Raw genomic sequence first — 21,342 nt, 5'->3', positions numbered from 1 at the left:
ATATGGACGTCCATCCATATATTTTTTTAACAGGAAATTTGCTCAATCTCCTTGGTAAACAAAGAAAATCACACTAAATCTTCAAGAGAACGATGAATTAATGAATATGCATCATATCTACAAAATATTTGGAACAAATTTGCAGTTTAGATATTGACATTGCTGGCCATCCATAGTTGTGATTGATCGGATCAATCAATCGTAACTCTTTGCAAGACGGGGCCCCGATCACTTCATATTTGAGTGGATTGTAAGATATTATTTTCGCATTGTTAATATTGCATTTTAGAGTACTTTGTATGTTTGCCGATTTAACAGGGTAGGTGTGGTGTTGAATATAGATTAATAACCCATTTGATGTACCTTAGTTATTGCTATGGTAATCATGGTGAAAGGGACTTCTGGTTGTGAGAAAAGTGACAGCATTGATTGAAAGATTTAAGGTTCTTTTCAGGTTCTTTTCATATGATTTATGAAGAATTAATTTTTAGAAAATTAATTTTTAATTTTTAAAAATTCCAAAAATAGTACAGAATTAACTTATCAACACTTGAACTTCCTAACTTTGCTGTATTGTGTAAACGCTTGATTCAATATACGAAAGGCAAAGATGGCAAATTCTGTGAAGTTCCGGAATAAAGATACAAATTTGCGTTGATCTCAGAAGTATTGACACGCAATACATCTGATAAAGTGATCGGTTGAACTTAAATTATCAGATTTTGGCTCTTGGAATTAATAATATATAGGTTTATGGAATAGGGCCCAGGGCTACTTAACATGCTATCATCAAAGTCAAATTTGAAACCGTTGTTTGTAATTTGTAGTAATTCAATCTGCATGAAACGGACCTAAAGGGCAATTGATTAATCAATGAAATCGATTTTTTAAAGGTCAAGTCCACCTCAGAAAAATGTTGATTTGAATCAATAGAGAAAAATCAGACAAGCACAATGCTGAAAATTTCATCAAAATCGGATGTAAAATAAGAAAGTTATGACATTTTCAAAGTTTCGCTTATTTTCAACAAAATAGTTGTATGAACGAACCAGTTACATCTAAATGAGAGAGTCGATGATGTCACTCACTCACTATTTCTTTTGTTTTTTTATTGTTTGAATTATACAATATTTCAATTTTTACAAATTTGACGATTAGGATCTCCTTGCCTGAAGCACAAGATGTTAAAATAATGGAATTCCACGTGTTCAGGAGGAATGAAACTTCATTTCACATGACAATGACGAGAAAATAACAATATTTCATATTTCATATAATAAAATACAAAAGAAATAGTGAGTGTTGTCATTAACTCTCTCATTTGGAGGTAACTGGCTCGTTCATATAACTATTTTGTTGAAATTAAGCAAAACTTTAAAATGCCATAACTTTCTTATTTTAAATCCGATTTTGATGAAATTTTCAGTGTTATGATTGTTGAATTTTTCTCTTTTTATTCAAATCAAGTTTTTGTTGGGGTGGACTTGTCCTTTAAAGATGTAGTAATAATTGCAAAGTTACATGTACTACTATGACTTAGTATTGTACAATGCAATGGAATTTCAGCATTTTTTAGGTCTTGTACTTGCAAGCTGCATAATTTATTTATAATTACATTAAGTTTGTAGAATAGCTTGTGTAGATTCTTGTTAGGACCCACTTGATGTGAAATTTTTGTACGAGTCTAATGAAAATGTTGCAATTGATACTACATCTATTTGTATGAACTTATATCTCCAGACTACAAAACCTTGAATGTACATAATTTGATTATTCTCTATTTCAAATGAGATGTGGTAACGCAGGTGATCTGCAACTAAAATTTTGTGAAAGTTGTGATTCTGTCAATTCAGTGAGTTGTAAATGAAGGCTATATGACGATTTTACGTATGGTAGTGTTGATGTTGATGAATTAATGGCTTGGCTCAGTGAGCAGTAAGATTTTTCTCTTGACTCGCTTTATGCATTTGTATAACAGTACTTTTCTTCATTAACAGGACTATGCACCTTCTAATATGTAATGCTTAACAACAATTTTTAAAAATATTTTATAGATGTAGGGTCTTTTTTAATAATACATGTTCACCCAACCTGCTGACGTACGTTGAGTTTATCGCATAATTGTAGAATTGCTGTGATGGGCAAAAATTCAGTTTTTATTTTACATCCAGGACCCCTTCTGAGAAACACTTGATTGATCCAATCATCCTCAATAATGGAAAGTTACTCACATCATGATATAGAAAATGCGTGTTTTTTTTTCCAAAGTGGCATTTTATAGACCTCTTGGATAAAGAATGGTGACATCCATGGCTTGCCATATTCTAACTTGATTGGATCAATCAAAACTCTTTATAAAGAAGGAACCCTGATCAGACAATCATTTTTATTTTACAACCGATGACTTATGTGCAAGGTTGATTGTACACCGATTGTCAGTTGTGTAGCATGAAAGGCAATGTTTCATCTCTTGTGGAACTTGTGGTAGATATGACTCGTGCTTACTCACTCAGCCCAACGGTGTTTAGAAGATCAATATTCTGAGAGGACCAGACACTCGGGTGTTAAAATACACTATAGACTTTGAACATACTACATAGTGTCGAAAACATACAATGTGCTATAACACCATTGGGTTTTAAACTAACACCATAAGTATAACACTTAGCTATTCATTTGATTGGATCATGTGTTGGAAAATTCTTTCAATTCCTGTCTGGATTTCATGATGACCCAATTCCCATTAATATCCTAATGCTGAGTTCAAAGACATCCCATTGAAATACACTTACATTTAGTATTTGTGAATTTTTCATAAAGAACATGTGTATTTGGTTTACAAAAGGTGTATACTAATCTTGCAATATTTGAAAGAGGCCCTTGGATTATCTTTTTATTACTGTTGATAAAGCTACCGGTACTTACATGTAATTCATGTCAACATTCTTGTATATAAATTGTATTTGTTGCTATGAAATGTATAGGGCCTATAGACCGCTATCCTGTTCTTTGTAGATATGAATGGATGTGTTTATATTTCTTACTATCGTTATTCATATTGTACTGTATTGTGTGGCAATAACAAATTATAGAAATATATATAAACATAAAGATTGTTGTGTATTTCTAATTGCAATTATATTGTTTTTACAATTTCTTATTTAATATAGAGATAGGGAAGGAGAGAGATGAAAAGGGAGATAAGTGATCAAAAGTTTAGAACAAATAGAGAGACAAAAAGGGGGATAGGAAAGACTGAGGGGATGGGGGTAGATGTGGAATCATGTTTCCCTGTGTGATATGTATGGAAGTTATAAAAGGAGAAGTTCACCCTGAAGAAAAATTTGTTGTGAAATTGCAGAAAAAATAATAAAAAAATATTGGTGAAGGTTTGAGGAAATTCCATCAAAGATTAAGTTATCAGAATTCTAAGTTTTGGATCTATGACGTCATAAACGAGCAGCTGCCCCATATGTTATGTGATATAAAATGCATTTCAAATTTTTAATGGTTCGTGATGACTAATTTTCTTCTTCCTCGGAACAGGTGTGAAATAATTTGTCTATTGATATACTGAAGGTACAGGAAAGACTATGTTCAATTTTCAAAGAAAATGGCATTTGATTTTTTACCATTTGATATGTAGGAAAGCTGCTCAAATCGAGTAATTAATATTCTAAAAACTTTTTTATTTAATGGATTTTTCTCAAACCTTTGCCAATATTTTTATCATTTTTCTGCTATTTTTACAATTAACTTGTCGGGGTGAACTTCCCCTTTAAACCATTCAACACTCCTTTTCTATTACCTCATTTAGGGTGTACATGTAAGTGTTCCAGGAGGCCATTTAGTATCGGTGTACGTAAGAATATGTGATTTCTGGTTAAAAAAGGAAACACACAAAATATGTTTTTTAGATATCTTTTTTTCTCCCCCAAAATAATCAAGTGTTCCCAGCTTTTAAGGAAAACAAAATTCCCTGATTTTTTCCTGATGAAGTTTCCTAGTTTTGCATGTTTTCTAAGTTCTTGCAGTGAATTACATGTATTTTCAGTATAAAATAATGTAAAACTAATTAGTACCATCAGAATCAGTCTTTCAATGGATGCTGTTTTGATATACAACAAAATATAACAGAGTCTGACTACCATGCATTCGACCTTTGGGCTGATCAAAATTCCTAACTTTTCCCCTCATTTGAGGCATTTTCCCTGAATTTAGGTATTTTTAAATCAAATTCCTTGGTTTTTCCCTGACTGGAAAAAAATAAAATAATTTTCCCTGATTTCCCTGGGAACCCTGAAATGATGGTCTGGTTTTCATGACATGTAAAATTAATTTTTTTATGGGAAATTTTTTAAATCAGGAAAACTTGCAAATAGAGCATCATTGAGTCAAGAAAGCTTGTGGTTGCAGCTGTGAACTACAGTATGATTATTTGCCCCGCCCACCTTCCCTCTCTCACAAATATAAACGGTGTGCACAAAAAACAACGAGGCAATCATACGATAGTCGTTTTCATTCAGAAGTATGCATTGAATATTTTATTTGTATGAGGCAAGCACATTTGATCTACAATCTGAGAGACAATCCTCCAATCACAAACAGAAAATAATTGAATGGATTGCAGAGAAAGAGAATGTAAACTGAAACTAAATTCTACCTCACAAGAATGTAATAAAAGTTTAGTCAACTTTCCCAAAATACAGTATAATCATAAGGACTTCATTAACAAAGACAAAGAATTACGTTTTGATAGACACAAAAAGTACCATTTTTTGTACAGCATAAAAATAGGTCTCCCCTTCCCAATATAATGTACACCCCTTCCTGTTTTAAACTTTTTCTATACATATCAAAAACATGAAAGTATACATTACAATTACAATTCTCGGTCAAAAGTAAACAATCATTTTGGAAATTATGTACCCATTGCTTCAATAAATACAAAAACTTCACACGTATTTATATGTACTTCCCAAAGCACATGCCCATATATTTATGTTATGTCAGACAGACTTCTTTTTGTGAACCTGAATAGTTGATGAAAATTCACAAGAAGAAACAGCACGGAGGTGGGGAAGGGTGTGGCACTGGCAAAAGTTGATGAATATTCAAGGGGAAGATCACCCTGACAAGTTGGATTTAATGAAAGCAAAAAACAAAACAAAAAAAGAGGAAGATGTTGGTCAAATTTAATGGAATCCTAAGAATGAGAAATTACAAATTGTCCAAATTTTGAATTTGTCATAAGCAAGTAGCTCCATCATATGTAATATAAATTCCATAGATTCCAGTTTTAATATAATATGATGAATGAAATATTGTTCTTATAGAAAGGGATATGAAATGATGTGTTTGATGATATATCCACTGCAATTCTACAATCACTTTCAAAATTTTCAGAAAATTCTTTCTATCTTTATAGTTTATGCCACATGACACACAGAGGGGCTGCTCATTTGTGATGTCACATAATCAAAATTTAAAAAAAATCAAAACTTTTGCCTTTCATTAAGTGCGAAATAAGTTTCAAAGGTAGATTGCATTTTTCCTGATAGCTGGACAAGAGGCTACATTTTGCTTCACTTACATTGCAAACGAGGGAAGGAGAAAATAAATAAATATTGACCTATTTGCACATGCATGTACAATCATATATTCCAAATAGTATCTTGTTCCCCCCCCCCCCCAACCCATCTGTGTACCATCTTCCACATACAAGAATATACTATAGATTCTAACTATCAATAAGTATAAAATAATAATGAAAAAAGAGATCACCACGGACTGACCTTCTATACATTCAAATTTATATATATAAACATTGAGTATCAAATGACATTCTATTGTGCACTGTACAAATATTCAAAAGTTAGTTGCAAAATACTTCCAAAATGTCAGTCGACTTGCCTCTTCCTTTCCCTTAATAACATGATCAATTATTACGAGCAATAATATTTTCATTGATACATTTATCAAACTTTAGGTTAATACATTATATTTCTCAATAATACATACATATTATGATACACATTTATTATTATACATATACAATAAACACAGTGAACTGTCAACACACAGTGGGAAGGTTGAAACGGACACAAAATAATTGCAGGGATGAAATAAGATGATTATGTAATTGGATGAACGAATAACCCTGTGATACTGCCAACCTATCTCCCACCCCCCCCCCCCCTGCACACACACACACACACACACAAACACGCCCTCACACACACCCACACATAAAGATGGCTGAACACTAGATGTGACAGTTTAGAAATACTCTCTACAAAACTGACATTTTTTAATATTTGTGATTAACTGAAATTTGATTTTTTAAAGCAAAAATAAACGTAAATCCAGTCAAAAGACATTCAACATTATGAAAGAAGAGACGTGTTGTATGAAGGTTGTCTGAAAGTCAAGTATAACTATTTAATCAATGGCCGGAATATAGTAGTATGGGAAATTTGAACAACAAAAGGGTTACCAATGATGGTGTATCAAACAATTTCATTTGGATCATAGCAAGAAATAATTTCCTGAACCCTAACATACATGACATTGTTAATTGAAGAATTTATCTTTAACAGATGCAAAAAAAAAAAAATGAGCGACCCACTTCCCCTGCTAAATTCCACTTGGTCAAATATAAAGTCATACAACTCTACAAAAATTAATATGCGAGTAGAGAAGATTAATGTCACAGTCATACACTTCTTTTTTTATTTATTACATGAAAGAATTCAATTTCCTTTCTCCCATAATGGAAACATGGTGAAACTATTACAAAAACATGTGTTCCAATTTATCTACAAAATCTGAAATATAACGTGGTAATACAAAAAATAGTTTGTGCATGTTTTAATTTACTCTCCCATTAGCAGTTTATCTGTGTTGTGCATATAACTGTATTTAAAGTTATTTCCTCATTCTAAAACTAATTTTGATAAAATTTTCAATTTTATGCTTGTTTGATTTGCATTTGTTGATTAAAATCAACTTGCTGTTGGAATGGACTTGGCATTGAAAAAACATCCCCAGATTGATAGAAAGTGCAAAGACCCATTGAATCTGGAAATGAATCCATAACTAAGGGTGAAATTTTAAAACAATGATCTGATGGTCAGCTTTACCAAAGGCAAATGCATATAAACCCAGTACGCCCTTTATATACTTAAAACTTTAATTTGAATGAAGTCACACACAGGTTTATTATGAATCGTAACATGTTCAAATAAAGCACATTTTTCTCCTTTTTAATTCATTTTTTGGGGGTACTGATTTTTAAAGAAATATCACTTGGGTGAGATTATGAAATAGTTATCAAATTGAAAGGAATGCACAAAAAGTTGGTCCATGATAAAGGGGCTTTCTGAATAAATGATTAAACTTTAAGATACATCTTATCTTTACTTCTCAAATACTCCAAATATCTATGTAATTATAAACAAAGACTAATTAACATATCTTTATGGATATTAATGCAGCATTATTTTCAACAGGTTGATGTGCAAGTCCTATCACACAGCAATTATTAAGACAAAATGTACCATTATACCAACTCGTTAGTCTATACACTATTTTGAGCATGAATATATTTCACACTACATGCGATAAAAACTTTTCAGAGTAGAAATATTCAAGGCATTGGCGTATCAAGCCGGGTATGATACGCTACCATTTCACTGGCCACATCGTCTGAAGACAATGGTGGGCCAATCCACAGTCCTGAGTCTGCAATGGCCAGATCCGCCCCCTGGTTACCAGCACGACACTACCATGCATTGCATTTGTGCACCATGATCAAAGGCATTTCTGAAATTCACTACTTGTGGATCTACTAGGGATTTTGTAATAGAGTACCGGAGTGTGATGTCAGTTGCCATGGTGTCATGGCGGGCTGGTTCTAAACAGAGTCGCAGCTGTACGCATTTGTATTTACAAATGACTTCGGCTTGTCTGAAAAAATAGGAGGCAGGCAATTACGATAGCAGCCATTTTCTCCTATGAGAAACACATGCTATCATTCAGCAGGTTCATTTGTTTAGAACCAGGCCGCTATGACACCACGGCAAATGATGTCATCGCTTTGGTCATTCAATATTTGGCATCCACTTGGTTGCAATATATTGTGGACACGATCACAACTCAGTTGTGATCAGCACATTCGTCGGATCAGTAAAGGATTGCTTGAAAAAAGACTTTTAGTTTTTTGCAACAGTTCAACAGTTGCAAAAAAGTTGCATAATCAATCGTAAAAGTCTTTTTCAAGCAATCATTTACTGATCCGACAAATTATCACAACTGAGTTCAATTGTTGCAAAAAAGTTGCATAATCAATCGTAAAAGTCCTTTTCAAGCAATCCTTTACTGATCCCACAAATGCGATGATGCAATCCTGTTGGAATAGAAATGTATATTTTTTTCTAATATAGTGTGCATATACAGAAGTTCACAATACAAGAGAGAAAGTTCCCACTGTGTGTTTCCAATTAAGAAATCTAATAGTAGTTTGGCAATGAATGAGTTAAGAAAACAGAAATATACCAAGAAATAATTTTTCTTCTATTTGCGGGCTAAAGTTGTGCATGCTGAAACGCACAGCCGACCGCATAATCCATGTGCTGTAACATTCTAACAAGGCCAGATGTCAAATAATTTTTTTGCTTTCATTTCATATCATATTTTTTCATTCAAAGACAAAATTGACACCTCATTGGAATACTCTCATTCTTTATTCATGTGATTCCCAAGTGATTCTCGGACAGAAAATCTTATGGTTCTTGGTTTAATAACAAGACCCATCCTTTCACTAATTTCTTCTTCATCTTGATATTCATTCAATTAGTGCCAAGGTATACATGCAACCTACATATTTGTGGAATTGCAATAAATATACATTTGAAAATAATAGCAAAATCATTTTATATTTCTTCATCACGGTCTACAATAAAATGCAAATTTACAATTCATTCGACTATTCGTTAACCTACTTTCATTACTGGTAGACTCACTTTGTATTTTCAATATAAAGAAGAATTGTTTCATGATATATTTCTCTCTAGCCAATTGCCAAAATACGATTCTCTATATAAAAAAACAGACACTTATACATAGATATATTCTTTAAAAAGAAACCTTTGATACTGTATCCTAGCCCAGGTCTCAAAAGTCAACTTGTAAAAACAAAAAATCTGAAAACCATACGGAGCCCTGCTGAGCCCGATTCTTGGAAGATGTGAAGATTCAAAACACAAAAAAAGCACTAACAACAGCCCCCTTTCCGCGACCTGCCCCCCTCTTTGATCTTCAAGACGTTGCCCTCGTGCTGAGAGTTCTGGCGAGCAAGGTTCTTCTCTTTCTTATCCAGTAACACCAATGTTGTGACAGCGCTGAACATCTGAACAGAAATACATGCATAGAAATAATGCTATTCATATCATACAATAAAATAATGAAAGTGATCTGCTTTTCTACAGCACTATAAGCGCTTTGTCATTGCAGCCGGATTCTGGTTTTTACCATAGAGTGTTATGCGTGACACAATCTCCCCTTCCTTAGGAGTATACCAGCAAAGAACAGTCAAGACGGTCAAATTGATACAACATTGGTGATTACACTGTACCAGGAAACTATTCAACACCTGGGTGGAGAGTGGAACACTGTAAATTGATGCCTTACCCTATTTCTCATCTGCCATAATGAGAATGCTAGATAAAAGTAGAATTTTATCATTTGTACACTGAGATATCCATTTCATTAAATTGTTTTTAGCTATTAACTCAAAGAGCAATTTCTCAATCACAAAAAGTGCCATTTGTCTAAGATTTTTCATATAATCTAATGTCCCACACCATGAAAATAGTTCTATAATGATCATTGTACAAGTTCATAATAATTTAATATAAGAATCGATCATTCATTTGAGATTATCAGTGGTTTATAAAAATCACTATTAATATTAAAGGTCTCTTAATTTGTTTCCATCATACAGGATTTGAAAAAAAAACAGTATTTCTTCAAAAATAAGAAAAAAAAATATTGGACTCTTACATGCACATTCATGTTAACTTTACAATGACTTTTGGTTATTCTGTAAAATAAAGTCTTTCTGCAATTTCATTGAAAATGAGTTCACATTGTTTACAGGAGGAATTTTGTCTGGATAACACTGCAATTAGAGGTAATCATTCATGGAACCGCATACATTTTAGAGACTGGCAAAAATTTGAAAGGAACCGGACCAATAATAAGAAAGCTATCAATATTTGAAGAACACAACATGTCTGGCCAATCAAATATGACTTTATTCCGATAACTCTTGGCATTCAGCATGTTCCTGAAAAGGAGTACACCCTCTGAAGTGGCAAAAGTTTGAGGACTCTTATTTTAGTATAAAGTCTTTTGTGTTTTCACTGCAACAAATGGGGAAAGTTGCCAATGGCCACAGCAAAAGATGTACCTGAACTTGCTTTTAAAGTACAATGCCTGTACAAAAATGATTCCTGGTACATTTTTTTTAATTGCCAGGTTTTTTAAATTGCTGTCTGATATCTCTCACATTTTTGCCATTCTGCTTTCTGATTTGACCCGTTTCCACCAGTGTAATTCTTATAAAATTTATTTTGAATATTAAGAATACTTCCAGAACATGTGGCGCACTGAAGATATTACAACATGTTACCAAATATCCTTCAGGATGATTTCAATACATTCAACAATGGCATTTTATTTAAAATGTATATACATGAACTTTGGAAAAATGAAAGCAAAGCAAGTTTCTTGCTACAATTAAACGAACCAAAGAAGCATCAATATTTTGCCATGAGTTATTGTTTTAGTCTTGAGAGAAAAGTTACATACATGTAAATGATGTTGAAAATACATACTGAAGTGAATTATGTAAAATTTGCAAATAAAAAGAAAAGAAAATGCTGTTACATAAACTGAATGTTATTGGTCTTTTCATATGGCATGTAAATATTTATGCAAATGATATCTAAGAGAATGAATCACATTAGTCAAATGAAATAAAGTCTACCCTGCTGATATACAGAGATTGCATGTAAAGAATCCACTACATTTCACTCTCAACCATTCCCAGCACATCCCAATAGTGTACATTTACACTGATAAGCAATCCTTCAGACCTATGAAAGATAATATATTCGGACTCCACTAGATAAACTTTGAGGGGAATAGACTTTGAAGGCCTCGTTGACGTGTTCAGGATTAAGATCTTGCTTGCAGCCTGGCACATTCCTTGAAGAAAACAAATTGCATATCATGCTAGGGTGAGCATACTTCAAAGTATCAAGCATGTAGAGGAAAGGGTTCACCTGCAGTCATTGATCTCAGGTTGAACTGTTGTCTTCAGCTCTCGAGGACATCCTCTATTGACTCCATTCCTTGGATGGGCTGAACACGAACATACACGCACACTGTGTTTAATCCTAAAAGCACCTTGCAACCTACACAATCGCACAGACGCCGATCTCTATCATAGCTCTTTAAGGCTCATGTGATCATGGCTTCATCCGACGGGGCTTTCACTGATGCAACGCAGAGCGGGTGGGTGGACACCTCAATCAAAGATTTCTTGTTCGTAGGTAAAGTTTCGACACAGACTGGCAAAAACGTAAAGAGTATGATGGGGGCGGTATATATCTAGGAGGTCCAAGCTGCTTTCATTTACCACAGCATTTTCCTTTCTTGCCCTTCCCCCTCTTAACTAGATCAACCTTGCCGTTGTCATTTGGAGCATTCAGCTTTGCTTGATTTTCAAGTTTTTGCTTTAAGACTAATGCAGTGATTCCATTAAACATCTAGAGAGGCAGAGAAAAGAAAACAACAGGAAGGGAAGCAATGGATTCAGTAAGTCTGTTTAAGATCAAATGAAAGTAAGTTAAGCACATTACTCGATTCCCCGACTATTGTTACGAGATATATAATTTCTCTGAAATTAATGCTATTATTGATGACGAATGTAACCAGGAGTTAGATAAATGATGCAATAAAACAGAAAAAAAAAGTTTGAATCATAACGAACTCAATTGTTATAAAATCAAAATTATAATTTAAAATAATGGCTATCATAATTTTGAAATATATATGTTACATTTACACATGCAAAACATGATATTAATTACAAGTACATGCTATAACTACTTAAAGAATTATGTGAATCTTATCATGCATAATACAGCTTAGATTCTACTTCTAATGTACTATTAATAACATTACGGTTTATTCATAATCTGAATCAGACCAAAGACATACAATAATTTTTAAACATTAATAAAGAATTATCCTAATACATATATGAAAACTTAGAAAGAGCAAACACGCAAAAGTGTCCTGATTGATTTGTTAGAGCATCAAAGAATACTCCCAGTTAATATTCCCTATGAGCAAGCTTTTTAAATAATTATCATTCTGCCCAGGCTCAGGGTTTGGAAAGACAATGACTTTAATACAGCATTCATACAATTTTTTTCATTTAAAATGACTAAAAATGTATTTGAAGCTCAATATTAAGCTTACCAGAATTGATGGAATGAAAAACTCAATACAGATTGTAATCATTATGCACTGCCATGAAATGAAAACACCAAAAGTGATCTACAGTACATGGTTCAGAATATCAAAACTATGCACTATGCTAAAAAGATTAGGGAAGCATGCATTGAGCGATGATCATCACTTGCAAGAGCCCTCATTGCTTTTTTTTAAATAAAATATTCTTTTAATAACAGGGCGATGCACAAAGCGCATATGAACACTGCCCAGTAGGAATGGTGATTTTTTTTTTTATCATGTTTGCATTTTGCAGCTTATAAATTTGTATGAATGCAGCCTGATTGACTCAGGATAAATATCAACAGAAGAGAGCTATCTACTACAACTGAAACTAAAACTAAACTTTATTATCACATCAGATTGCAGTTTGACATGTTATTAAGAAAAGCTATTTCTTTAATTCCTTGAAAAATATCATTTAAAAATGAATTTAGACCCTTGATCATTGTGAAATCTTTTATGAACATAATATTGACAATATAAATCTAAGACATCAGATTCCTTTGATGCTTCAAAGAATGTTTGGCTAATTTTGGCTAAGAAATAGAACCTACCAATTTCAACCAAATATGATATCTTCAAGATAAAATGAATATATTACCTCTTATTTTGCCCAGATTTCTTGAAAGATGATGGTATTGTGCCTTTCTCCACTTTAAACTACTAACCTTTTTTGACAGTCACAACAATAATGTTCATCCAGTCCAAAAAATGCTTCATACAATACTTTCTACTCGCTCCCACCTAAATGTAACCTACTTAAGTTGTTTTGAATGATGTAGATATTTTTCTTCATCCTTAGAAGGTATCTTTAAAAATATATGCTTTTCACACTGCACATATTTTCCTTAACCCTATGTAAAAAAGGGGGGTCTCAGCCTCATTAATTTCCCAGGGTTAAGCTTTAGTTTCACACTATGTTTTAGCAAAGTGGGCTAGCACGGTAAATAGTACAGTACTATCTGGCCCTGCAAAAAGCAGGGTTAGCAGGCTTTATTGCGGAGCTTAGAGATACAGTGTGAAATGAAACCGGGCTAAGGAAAAGTGGGGCTAAGCATTAGCCAATCACAGAAGTCGAAATTGCACATTAATCACGCTCTGTGTGGCAAAAATCATCAATATTCATGAGCTGTACGATAGTCCGGGGTTAAGGCGTTAACCTCAGCCAAGCAAATAGTATGGGGTTGAGAAAGACAGTGTGAAACCAAAATCAAGATAGTATGGGGTTAAGGATAGTCCCGGTTAAGGATAGTATGGAGTTAAGGAAATGCAGTGTGAAAAGCAAAATAGCGAACTAAAATTTAAAAATAAAGTCCATATACTACAGTAAAATAACTAAAAACTTAATTCTCTCCTAATCCCTAGCTTAAAAAAAACTAATGGACTGAAATACCATACTTTAAAAAATACATATATTTTAAATTTGAGAATTATCCTATTTCCATAAACTTCACTCACCCTGCTCCCTCCCTCTCACTGGGTTTCGCAAAAAAAAAACTAAAAAAAAACTGATGCTGTAATTTTTTATTAACAATTACTTTATACCTAACAAATCAAACAAGGCAACTACCGTTACATGTATAAATTACGTCTATATGAATATACAATATTTGCATGCAGGGTTTTACATGAATGATTATATACAAATGGAGACTATTATACAGCTTATTAGTGTATAGACATGTGTTTGAAGCTTTTTCTGATATAGCATACCTCTTCTACATTAATGTTTTCCTTTGCACTAGTTTCATAGAGTTGAATATTCATCTGTTCTGCAAACTTCTGGGCGTCTTCTGTCTCAACCACTTTCCTGTCTGGTGCATCGTTCTTATTGCCAACTGAGGAAGACAGACAAATGATGCAAAGAATAACTGAGTACTATGTACACTGCATACGTCAAGCCCAATACAACAAGGATGATTATCATTAGTTATATTTATTATCATTGTGGTTGTGTTATTACTATTATTATCGCCAGCTAAATAATCCATTTTTAATTCAAATCCTGTCCTTGATACTTTTTAGTTTGGCTTGGATAGATGGTACTCGTGTCAAAAGTAAGCATAACAGCAGTGATTCGGAACTTAATACAATGAATGGTTATCAAGTGCTTTTTTATAGTTGGACCATTCATTCCCAGGGACCTATGGAATGGGAAGTCTGTCCTATTACAATAGTTTCAATAGAAACACACAAAAAAGAAATGTTTAATACATGTACGCAACTGTCAAACAGAAAGGAAGAACAAAATATGATTGAAGTTCAACCTCTCTTTAGAATGATTCATTGCTATCAAGAGAGATAATTTGTCCTAACTTCACCAGTGGTAATCTTAATATCGCTTATCTTCAAAGGGGCAGTCATACCTGGATTAATTTGTCGTGTCGGTACACGGACGCCCTTAACACAACACTTTTGTGTATCACATGTGCATAAAAATGCCCTTAGCAGCATGCATAAAGGCATTGCACGAGGGCGTTTCTGCACCCATGAAGTGCACAAAATGTTTTGCTACGGGCGTTCTTGCATACGCTGGCTAAATCATGCAGGGCCCTGTCTTTATTATACAAAGAGTTAAGATTAAACTCACCAGCCTCAAATGTATGGAAATCCATCAATGCCATGTTTTTTTCTTCTGGAATTTTACACAATGTCCTTTGAAAACAATGCACACATGAAGGACTTAAAAAAACAATGAATGTAAGAATATACAGCATATAGATAATATTTTGAACAAACGTGTCTTTTAGATGTTGGCATTGCTGGCTTTCCATAGTTGTGGTTGATCGGATCAATCGTAACTCGACGCGGCCAAGGTGTGACACCCCCTCTGTAAGTAAAGTGTCATACTTACCTAATATCCTACTGACGTCTTCACAATTCTGATCTATTTCATAGAGCCATCTCTTCACGTTGACAAATGATTCTGCACTACATACATCATAGACTACTATCACTCCATGTGTCCCTCTGTAATACCTGCAAACAGTCACATCATCAATATAAACATCATTATATAATGCCAGTTCGTTCATTTCAAACAAGATACAAAATCTATGAAAATATATCATTAAAATAAACCATTCAAACTCAGATACATGCTAATTAATACAATAAATTGGATATTCTCCATATATTGTATTTTCAGGCAATCGATACATGTACGCATTGCATTGCTCTATTTAGACTTAACAGTATTTTGACAAGCACACGGCCATTGTGATTGGTTCAATGGTTAAGGATGAGTTTCAAGTTAATATGTATCTGAGGCAAAAAAAAAACAGTGATTACTATAAAATTTATTTTTTACACCAAGACCAAATGAAATGTTCACAGATGCCACAATCAATGACAATAGGTGGGGTAAACTATCAAGAATGGGCCTATTGTACACACAATAACAGAAATAAGGTGTTTATTTATTGGAAAAAATAGGAATTACGATTTTAGTCTTAAGTTGTATCCTTGAATGTAATGTACAGAAGATTCTGGTAGAACAAATAAAGTAATTTTGTCATTCATCCATCTTGATAATGATAATGAATTTAAAGAAAAAATAACCAGAAATGTGAGTGCACTTTTAGGTTCAGCATCATAGTGTACCCAATCCAAACACAACCCTCTACAGAGTACATGTATTTTGAGATGGAGAAGAGAGAATATGAGATTGAAATGTTGACTTTCAACATTCTCCACATCTTTCCATGGGAGTTATCTAAATAATTCCCGACTTTTCCCCCATGCCGTCGCTCTCATATATCTTGCCCTTACTCTCCCACTATTCAAATAAACAGGTACAGCCATATGCCACAGCTGAACCAAACCTGCACCAGAATTAATAACTTTATGAAGTCTTACTTCTCATTATCATAAGCATCATCACAATTTTCTTTTTAACTTTTATTTCCTTTATAGAAGTGGAGGAGGCAGCTCCTCTTTGCAATGTCTTCCCCATAATACAGTTTCAATGCCATCAGTACATGAATTTACACGTACAATGTATGCATGCAGTTGAGTGTCCCAAATGACATGATGTTTTAATAGCAGAGTGTATTTCATTGAATATTGATATGTTGACTCATGCTAGCAATTCACTTGACCTAAAGAACCACTTTTCACTGATCATGTCAGAAGATATCCTTTATAACTCAAGCATAAACCGTATACAAATGACATAAGAACCTCTTGTTACATAAAAGTTGATATGAGTACACAACTTGCTCTCATCCAATCAATTACAGCGGGGGGAGTCAAATATATTGCTGTACACATGCATGACCACAAAAATGTGTTTAAAGGGGTGCTTTTTTCACTTTTGGACGCGAGTTGTGAGCGTGCACTCATTAATGGTATCAAAAACACTTATTTTCAAGAAAAAGGGTGATTTTGAAAGACTGGTCAATGGTCAATTGCAGGGTCAAACGTATTTAGGGTATTTTATTTTCCAAAGTGTTTTTTATAAGACTAGCCAAACGTGTTTAGGGTTTGTTTTTTCCCCCGAGGTCATATTCTGGCGACAATTTGTTTAGGGGCCAAATTGTGTAAAAATGAAGTCTGCGAAAAACTTGTTTAGGGGTTTTTGCACACAGAGAAAAAAACTTGTTTAGGGGTGCTTGGAAATAATTTAGTCAAGCATGTGTACAACAATACATTTGACTGCCCCCCCCCCCCCCCGGGCAATTACCCTGATTTCAATGGCTAGTTATAAGATTATCTTGAGATTTGACATTGATATCAATTTATGTGAAACATGACCCAGAGAAAACCCAGGCCGGTATTCAAGTCAGTTTACTGATTTTTATTTTACTTACAGTAGCATTTTACTTGGATATTAGAGCATCCGTAAATACTTGTACATGTACTCAGATAGAGTATTTTTACTCTATCAAGACATACAAAGCATTGTAACATCAAACTATCACAGCTAATTATACAAAATGTACATACGTGTATGTATCCGCCTGTGAGCAGCACATAGTCTGCACGCACAGACCCTGATTGAAATTTTGATCAGCAAGAGTGTCTCCATGCAAAGACTAGCACATACAATACTTGCTGTTTCAATCCTGAGCGAGAGGGCCTTCAGTACACAAGGCATGAGTAGGGTGCACATTCAGAACCTTATTCTCGAGTGAAGGGTTTGCACAGCAGACTAAGCAGCATGGGTGACAATGTGTACAGAGTATGTACTTTTGTAAACTGCATGCTAGCCAAACTTTAAGCCTGGTATGGGGCTGACAGATTTAGAATACTTGGCCAAAAAGGGCAATTGAATAGCAAATGGAATTTAACTTTTAAAAGCAGGATACTGCTCAAGTAAAATACTTAAATGACAAGTCCACCCCAACAAAAAGTTGATTTGAATGAAAAAAGAAAAATCCAACAAGCATTAAACTGAAAATTTCATCAAAATCAGATGTAAAATGAGAAAGTTGTGACATTTTATAGTTTCTCCTAGTTTCACAAAATTGTTATACGCATATCCTGGCTGGTATGCAAATGAGGAGACTGATGACATCATCCACTCACTATCTCCTTTGTATTTTATTATATGAAATATTCTAATTTTCTCCTCATTGTCAAGTGAAACAACAATTAATTCCTCCCGAACATGTGGAATTAGTATTGTTTAATACTATACAGTTCAGTCAAGTTGGTCCTTATTGTCAAATCTGTAAAAAAAATGAAATATTGTATAATTCAAACAATAAAAAACAAAAGAAATAGTGAGTGAGGAACATCATCGACTGTCTCATTTGCATGTCACTGAGTTGTGTATATCACTGTTTTGCGAAAAATAAGCGAGATTTTAAAACGCCATAACTTTATTTTACATCCAAGTTTGATGAAATTTTCAGTGTTATGCTAGTTTGATTTTTCTCTATTTATTCAAATCAACACTTTTTCTTGGGTGGACTTGACCTTTAAGTATTGAACTGAATACTGGTCCCAGCCTACAATTGCCACAACTGTGGGGGAAACCCTTACGTTGATGTGATGGTTCTGAATCGCTCTTGTCCCGCCGTGTCCCAGATCTGTAACTTGACCTTTTCACCTTTGACATCGATCGTCCTGATTTTGAAATCTACACCAATTGTTGTAATATAGGAACCTGGAAAAACAAAAGGAGGAAAAATTACATAGATTGTATGAATGAATCAATGAAATGACTGTTGAGGGGATAATCGAAACTACGAAAGGAAACTGGATATGCATAAAAAAGCAAACTCGATAGTGGTACACACTTATGCAAACTATCAGTTTATTGCTACTAGAACACATCACACCAGTAACCATACCTCTAAAAAGTATAATAGCCTAATTTTTTTACGAATTTGGAAATTTATTATTTAAAAAAAATAGAAAAGACACTGTGTACATGCAATTTCCAAGAGAGAGATTTAATAAATAAGAATAAGAGACAAACATAAAGCCAGATAAAAAAAATCATTCTGCCAAATTTGGGCAAGAATAGGGAAGGGGAGAAAAAAAACCCAGGAAGATACATGTTTAGATAGAATGTGTGTAGCCTATGAGAAAAGAAAACTTTTTCTGACAAATCTTTACACATATGAGAGGAAAGGAGGTAAATATCAACAAAAATGCAATCATAATCACATTTTATAATCTGTTTTTAAAAGGCACTCCAAAAGAAGTATAGAACAGGATTATATTGATACCTGAACATACAAACTACATCTTTTGCACATTTTTCTTCTTTGATAATTTATTTGATCTTCCTAAGAGGTGGAGGTTTATTTTTTACCTTTATCAAATTAAATATATTTAGGAATGTCCCATACTGACCACCCACCCCCCCCCCCTCCTGCCAAAGAAAACCATGGTTACACTTTTGCATGTGTACAAGTGATATACCCGGTATCCAACTTACCTGAAAATGTATTGTCTGCAAATCTCAAAAGAAGACTACTCTTTCCTACACCTGCGATCAGAAAACACAGATAAAAAATGCAGTTTTATTAAAGTGGAGTAATACAATAATTCATGAGGGAAAGAGTATATTTCAAGAGAACAAGTTATTTAATAGATGTAATAATTTATAAGTCAGGGGATCAAGCCAGAGAAAGTTGTGGGAACGAGTTAGAAAAAAGAAACATGTCATGTCAAATTAGGGGCTACATAATAAAGGCACAGCTCTTTAGATTAATTGACCAATAGTATCATCAATGATAATGTCATCTGACAAAGCAACCCTAAATTTGCTTTACTCCACAGTTCAGTATAAATACTTTTCCAACAAATTTAAACCATGATATATATATAAAGTACAATGATCTGTGGCTGAATCAACTACACAGGATTGGGTTCACTAATACTCAGCTCAGCTGCTGACTTTACATGTACATGTAGTGCCTGTTAAAGGTCAAGTCCACCTCATTAAAATGTTGATTTGAATCAAAAGACAAAATCAGACAAGCATAATGCTGAAAATTTCATCAAAATTGGACGTAAAATAAGAAAGTTATGACATCTTGAATTTTCGCTTATTTTTCACAAAATACATACATGTAGTTATAGGGCATATTCACAATTTATCACATGCAATGATGATGTCCCTCACTCACTATTTCTTTTGATTTTTAATTCTATTGTTTGAATTATACAATATTTCAATTTTTAAAGATTTGACAATAAAGACCAACTTGACTGAACCATATAATGTTAAACAATGGTAATTCCACATGTTCAGTGAGAAATAAAACTTTGTTTCACAGGACAAAGAGGAGAAAATTAGAATATTTTATATTTCTTATAACAAAATACAGAAGAAAAAGTGAGTGAGTGATGTCACTTGCATACTGACCGGGATGTGCATATAAACAAATATTCTGTAAAATTAAGCAAAAAATTTAAAATGTCATAACTTTCTTACATCCGATTTTGATGCAATTTTCAGTGTTATGATCGTTGGATTTTTCTCTTTTTATTAAAATAATGTTTTGGTTGGGGTGGACTCGTCCTTTAAGACTTCTTTGATACCCGACTTATCCCAACAATACGAAACAAAAGTATAGTGCAGCTGTAATCTATGGTGGACAGGGCAATAAATCTTTTGCACCGTAGCTACACACATGTGTAGATCCATAGAGCTATTAACAGATAGTTCCATGGTAGATCTATCTCTCTCAATATGCTACACTACTGAGCATGTACAATGTACATGTAGGCTTCTACATGTAGACCTACATGGATGTACTGTAATTAAAGAGTGAGAATTTCCACAGTATATACATGTATGTCTAATTTGTGTTCATGAATAAATTTAGGACATCTACATGTACCTCCTAATTCTAAATATAATAATAATCATGAAATTAATAGTTACATGTAGCATTAAGGCAGGGGAACCCCCTAGTTGAAGGGTCACAAGAATACATTTATTGATTGAATGAACAGTAACATCAGGCACACACTTTTGGGTTCCAGGATTCCAGCATCATAATTTTCTGTTTAATTCTAATAATGCAGAGCCAAGTACATGTACAGTGAAACTTGAAAGTTGAACATGTTTTCAATGGATTTGAACCTCCTCCACAAACTTTAGAGGTGCAGCAAGTTAATTTCATTATTTTCTCAAATTTTGAACAGATTGGCTATAACTATGACATTTAAGAAGTACTTGGCTGTTAATAGCAAAGTAGCCTTGATAAACTGCCAAATATCAACTAGTGGCACTTTCGCTGAAATCAATTACAAATGCAGCAAAATGGGCATACAGGAATTAGCAGTTGT

The 21,342-nt window shown here is 33.6% G+C and overlaps 1 protein-coding gene and 1 long non-coding RNA gene across 3 annotated transcripts in view; one reads left to right on the top strand and one right to left on the bottom strand.

Moving 5' to 3' along the window:
- The first annotated feature begins 148 nt into the window (after positions 1–148).
- On the top strand, positions 149–3,107 carry LOC121408214. Its single transcript, XR_005969015.1, has 2 exons — positions 149–893; positions 1,498–3,107. It is a non-coding gene; the product is annotated as an uncharacterized LOC121408214 (long non-coding RNA).
- A 5,125-nt stretch (positions 3,108–8,232) lies between these two features.
- LOC121408212 (ras-related protein Rab-35-like) overlaps positions 8,233–21,342 on the bottom strand; it is a 34,519-nt gene continuing 21,409 nt past the window's right edge. Inside the window, exons 2-6 of one of the 2 annotated variants that reach the window (XM_041599599.1) lie at positions 19,481–19,531; positions 18,577–18,700; positions 15,443–15,567; positions 14,302–14,426; positions 8,233–9,409 (exon numbers count right to left, since the gene is read on the bottom strand). In XM_041599599.1, the coding sequence (XP_041455533.1) occupies positions 9,275–9,409; positions 14,302–14,426; positions 15,443–15,567; positions 18,577–18,700; positions 19,481–19,531 (560 nt within the window). In that variant the 3' untranslated portion in view covers positions 8,233–9,274. Of the gene's footprint in view, positions 9,410–10,175; positions 11,835–14,301; positions 14,427–15,442; positions 15,568–18,576; positions 18,701–19,480; positions 19,532–21,342 lie in introns of those variants that run through there. The other variant, XM_041599598.1, reaches the window with a different exon arrangement.

The sequence above is a fragment of the Lytechinus variegatus genome, chromosome 2 (assembly GCF_018143015.1).
Source record: "Lytechinus variegatus isolate NC3 chromosome 2, Lvar_3.0, whole genome shotgun sequence".
Lineage (NCBI taxonomy): Eukaryota > Metazoa > Echinodermata > Echinoidea > Temnopleuroida > Toxopneustidae > Lytechinus > Lytechinus variegatus.
Note: the sequence above shows the minus strand (reverse complement) of the source record. Positions and strands in the feature narration are given on the sequence as shown.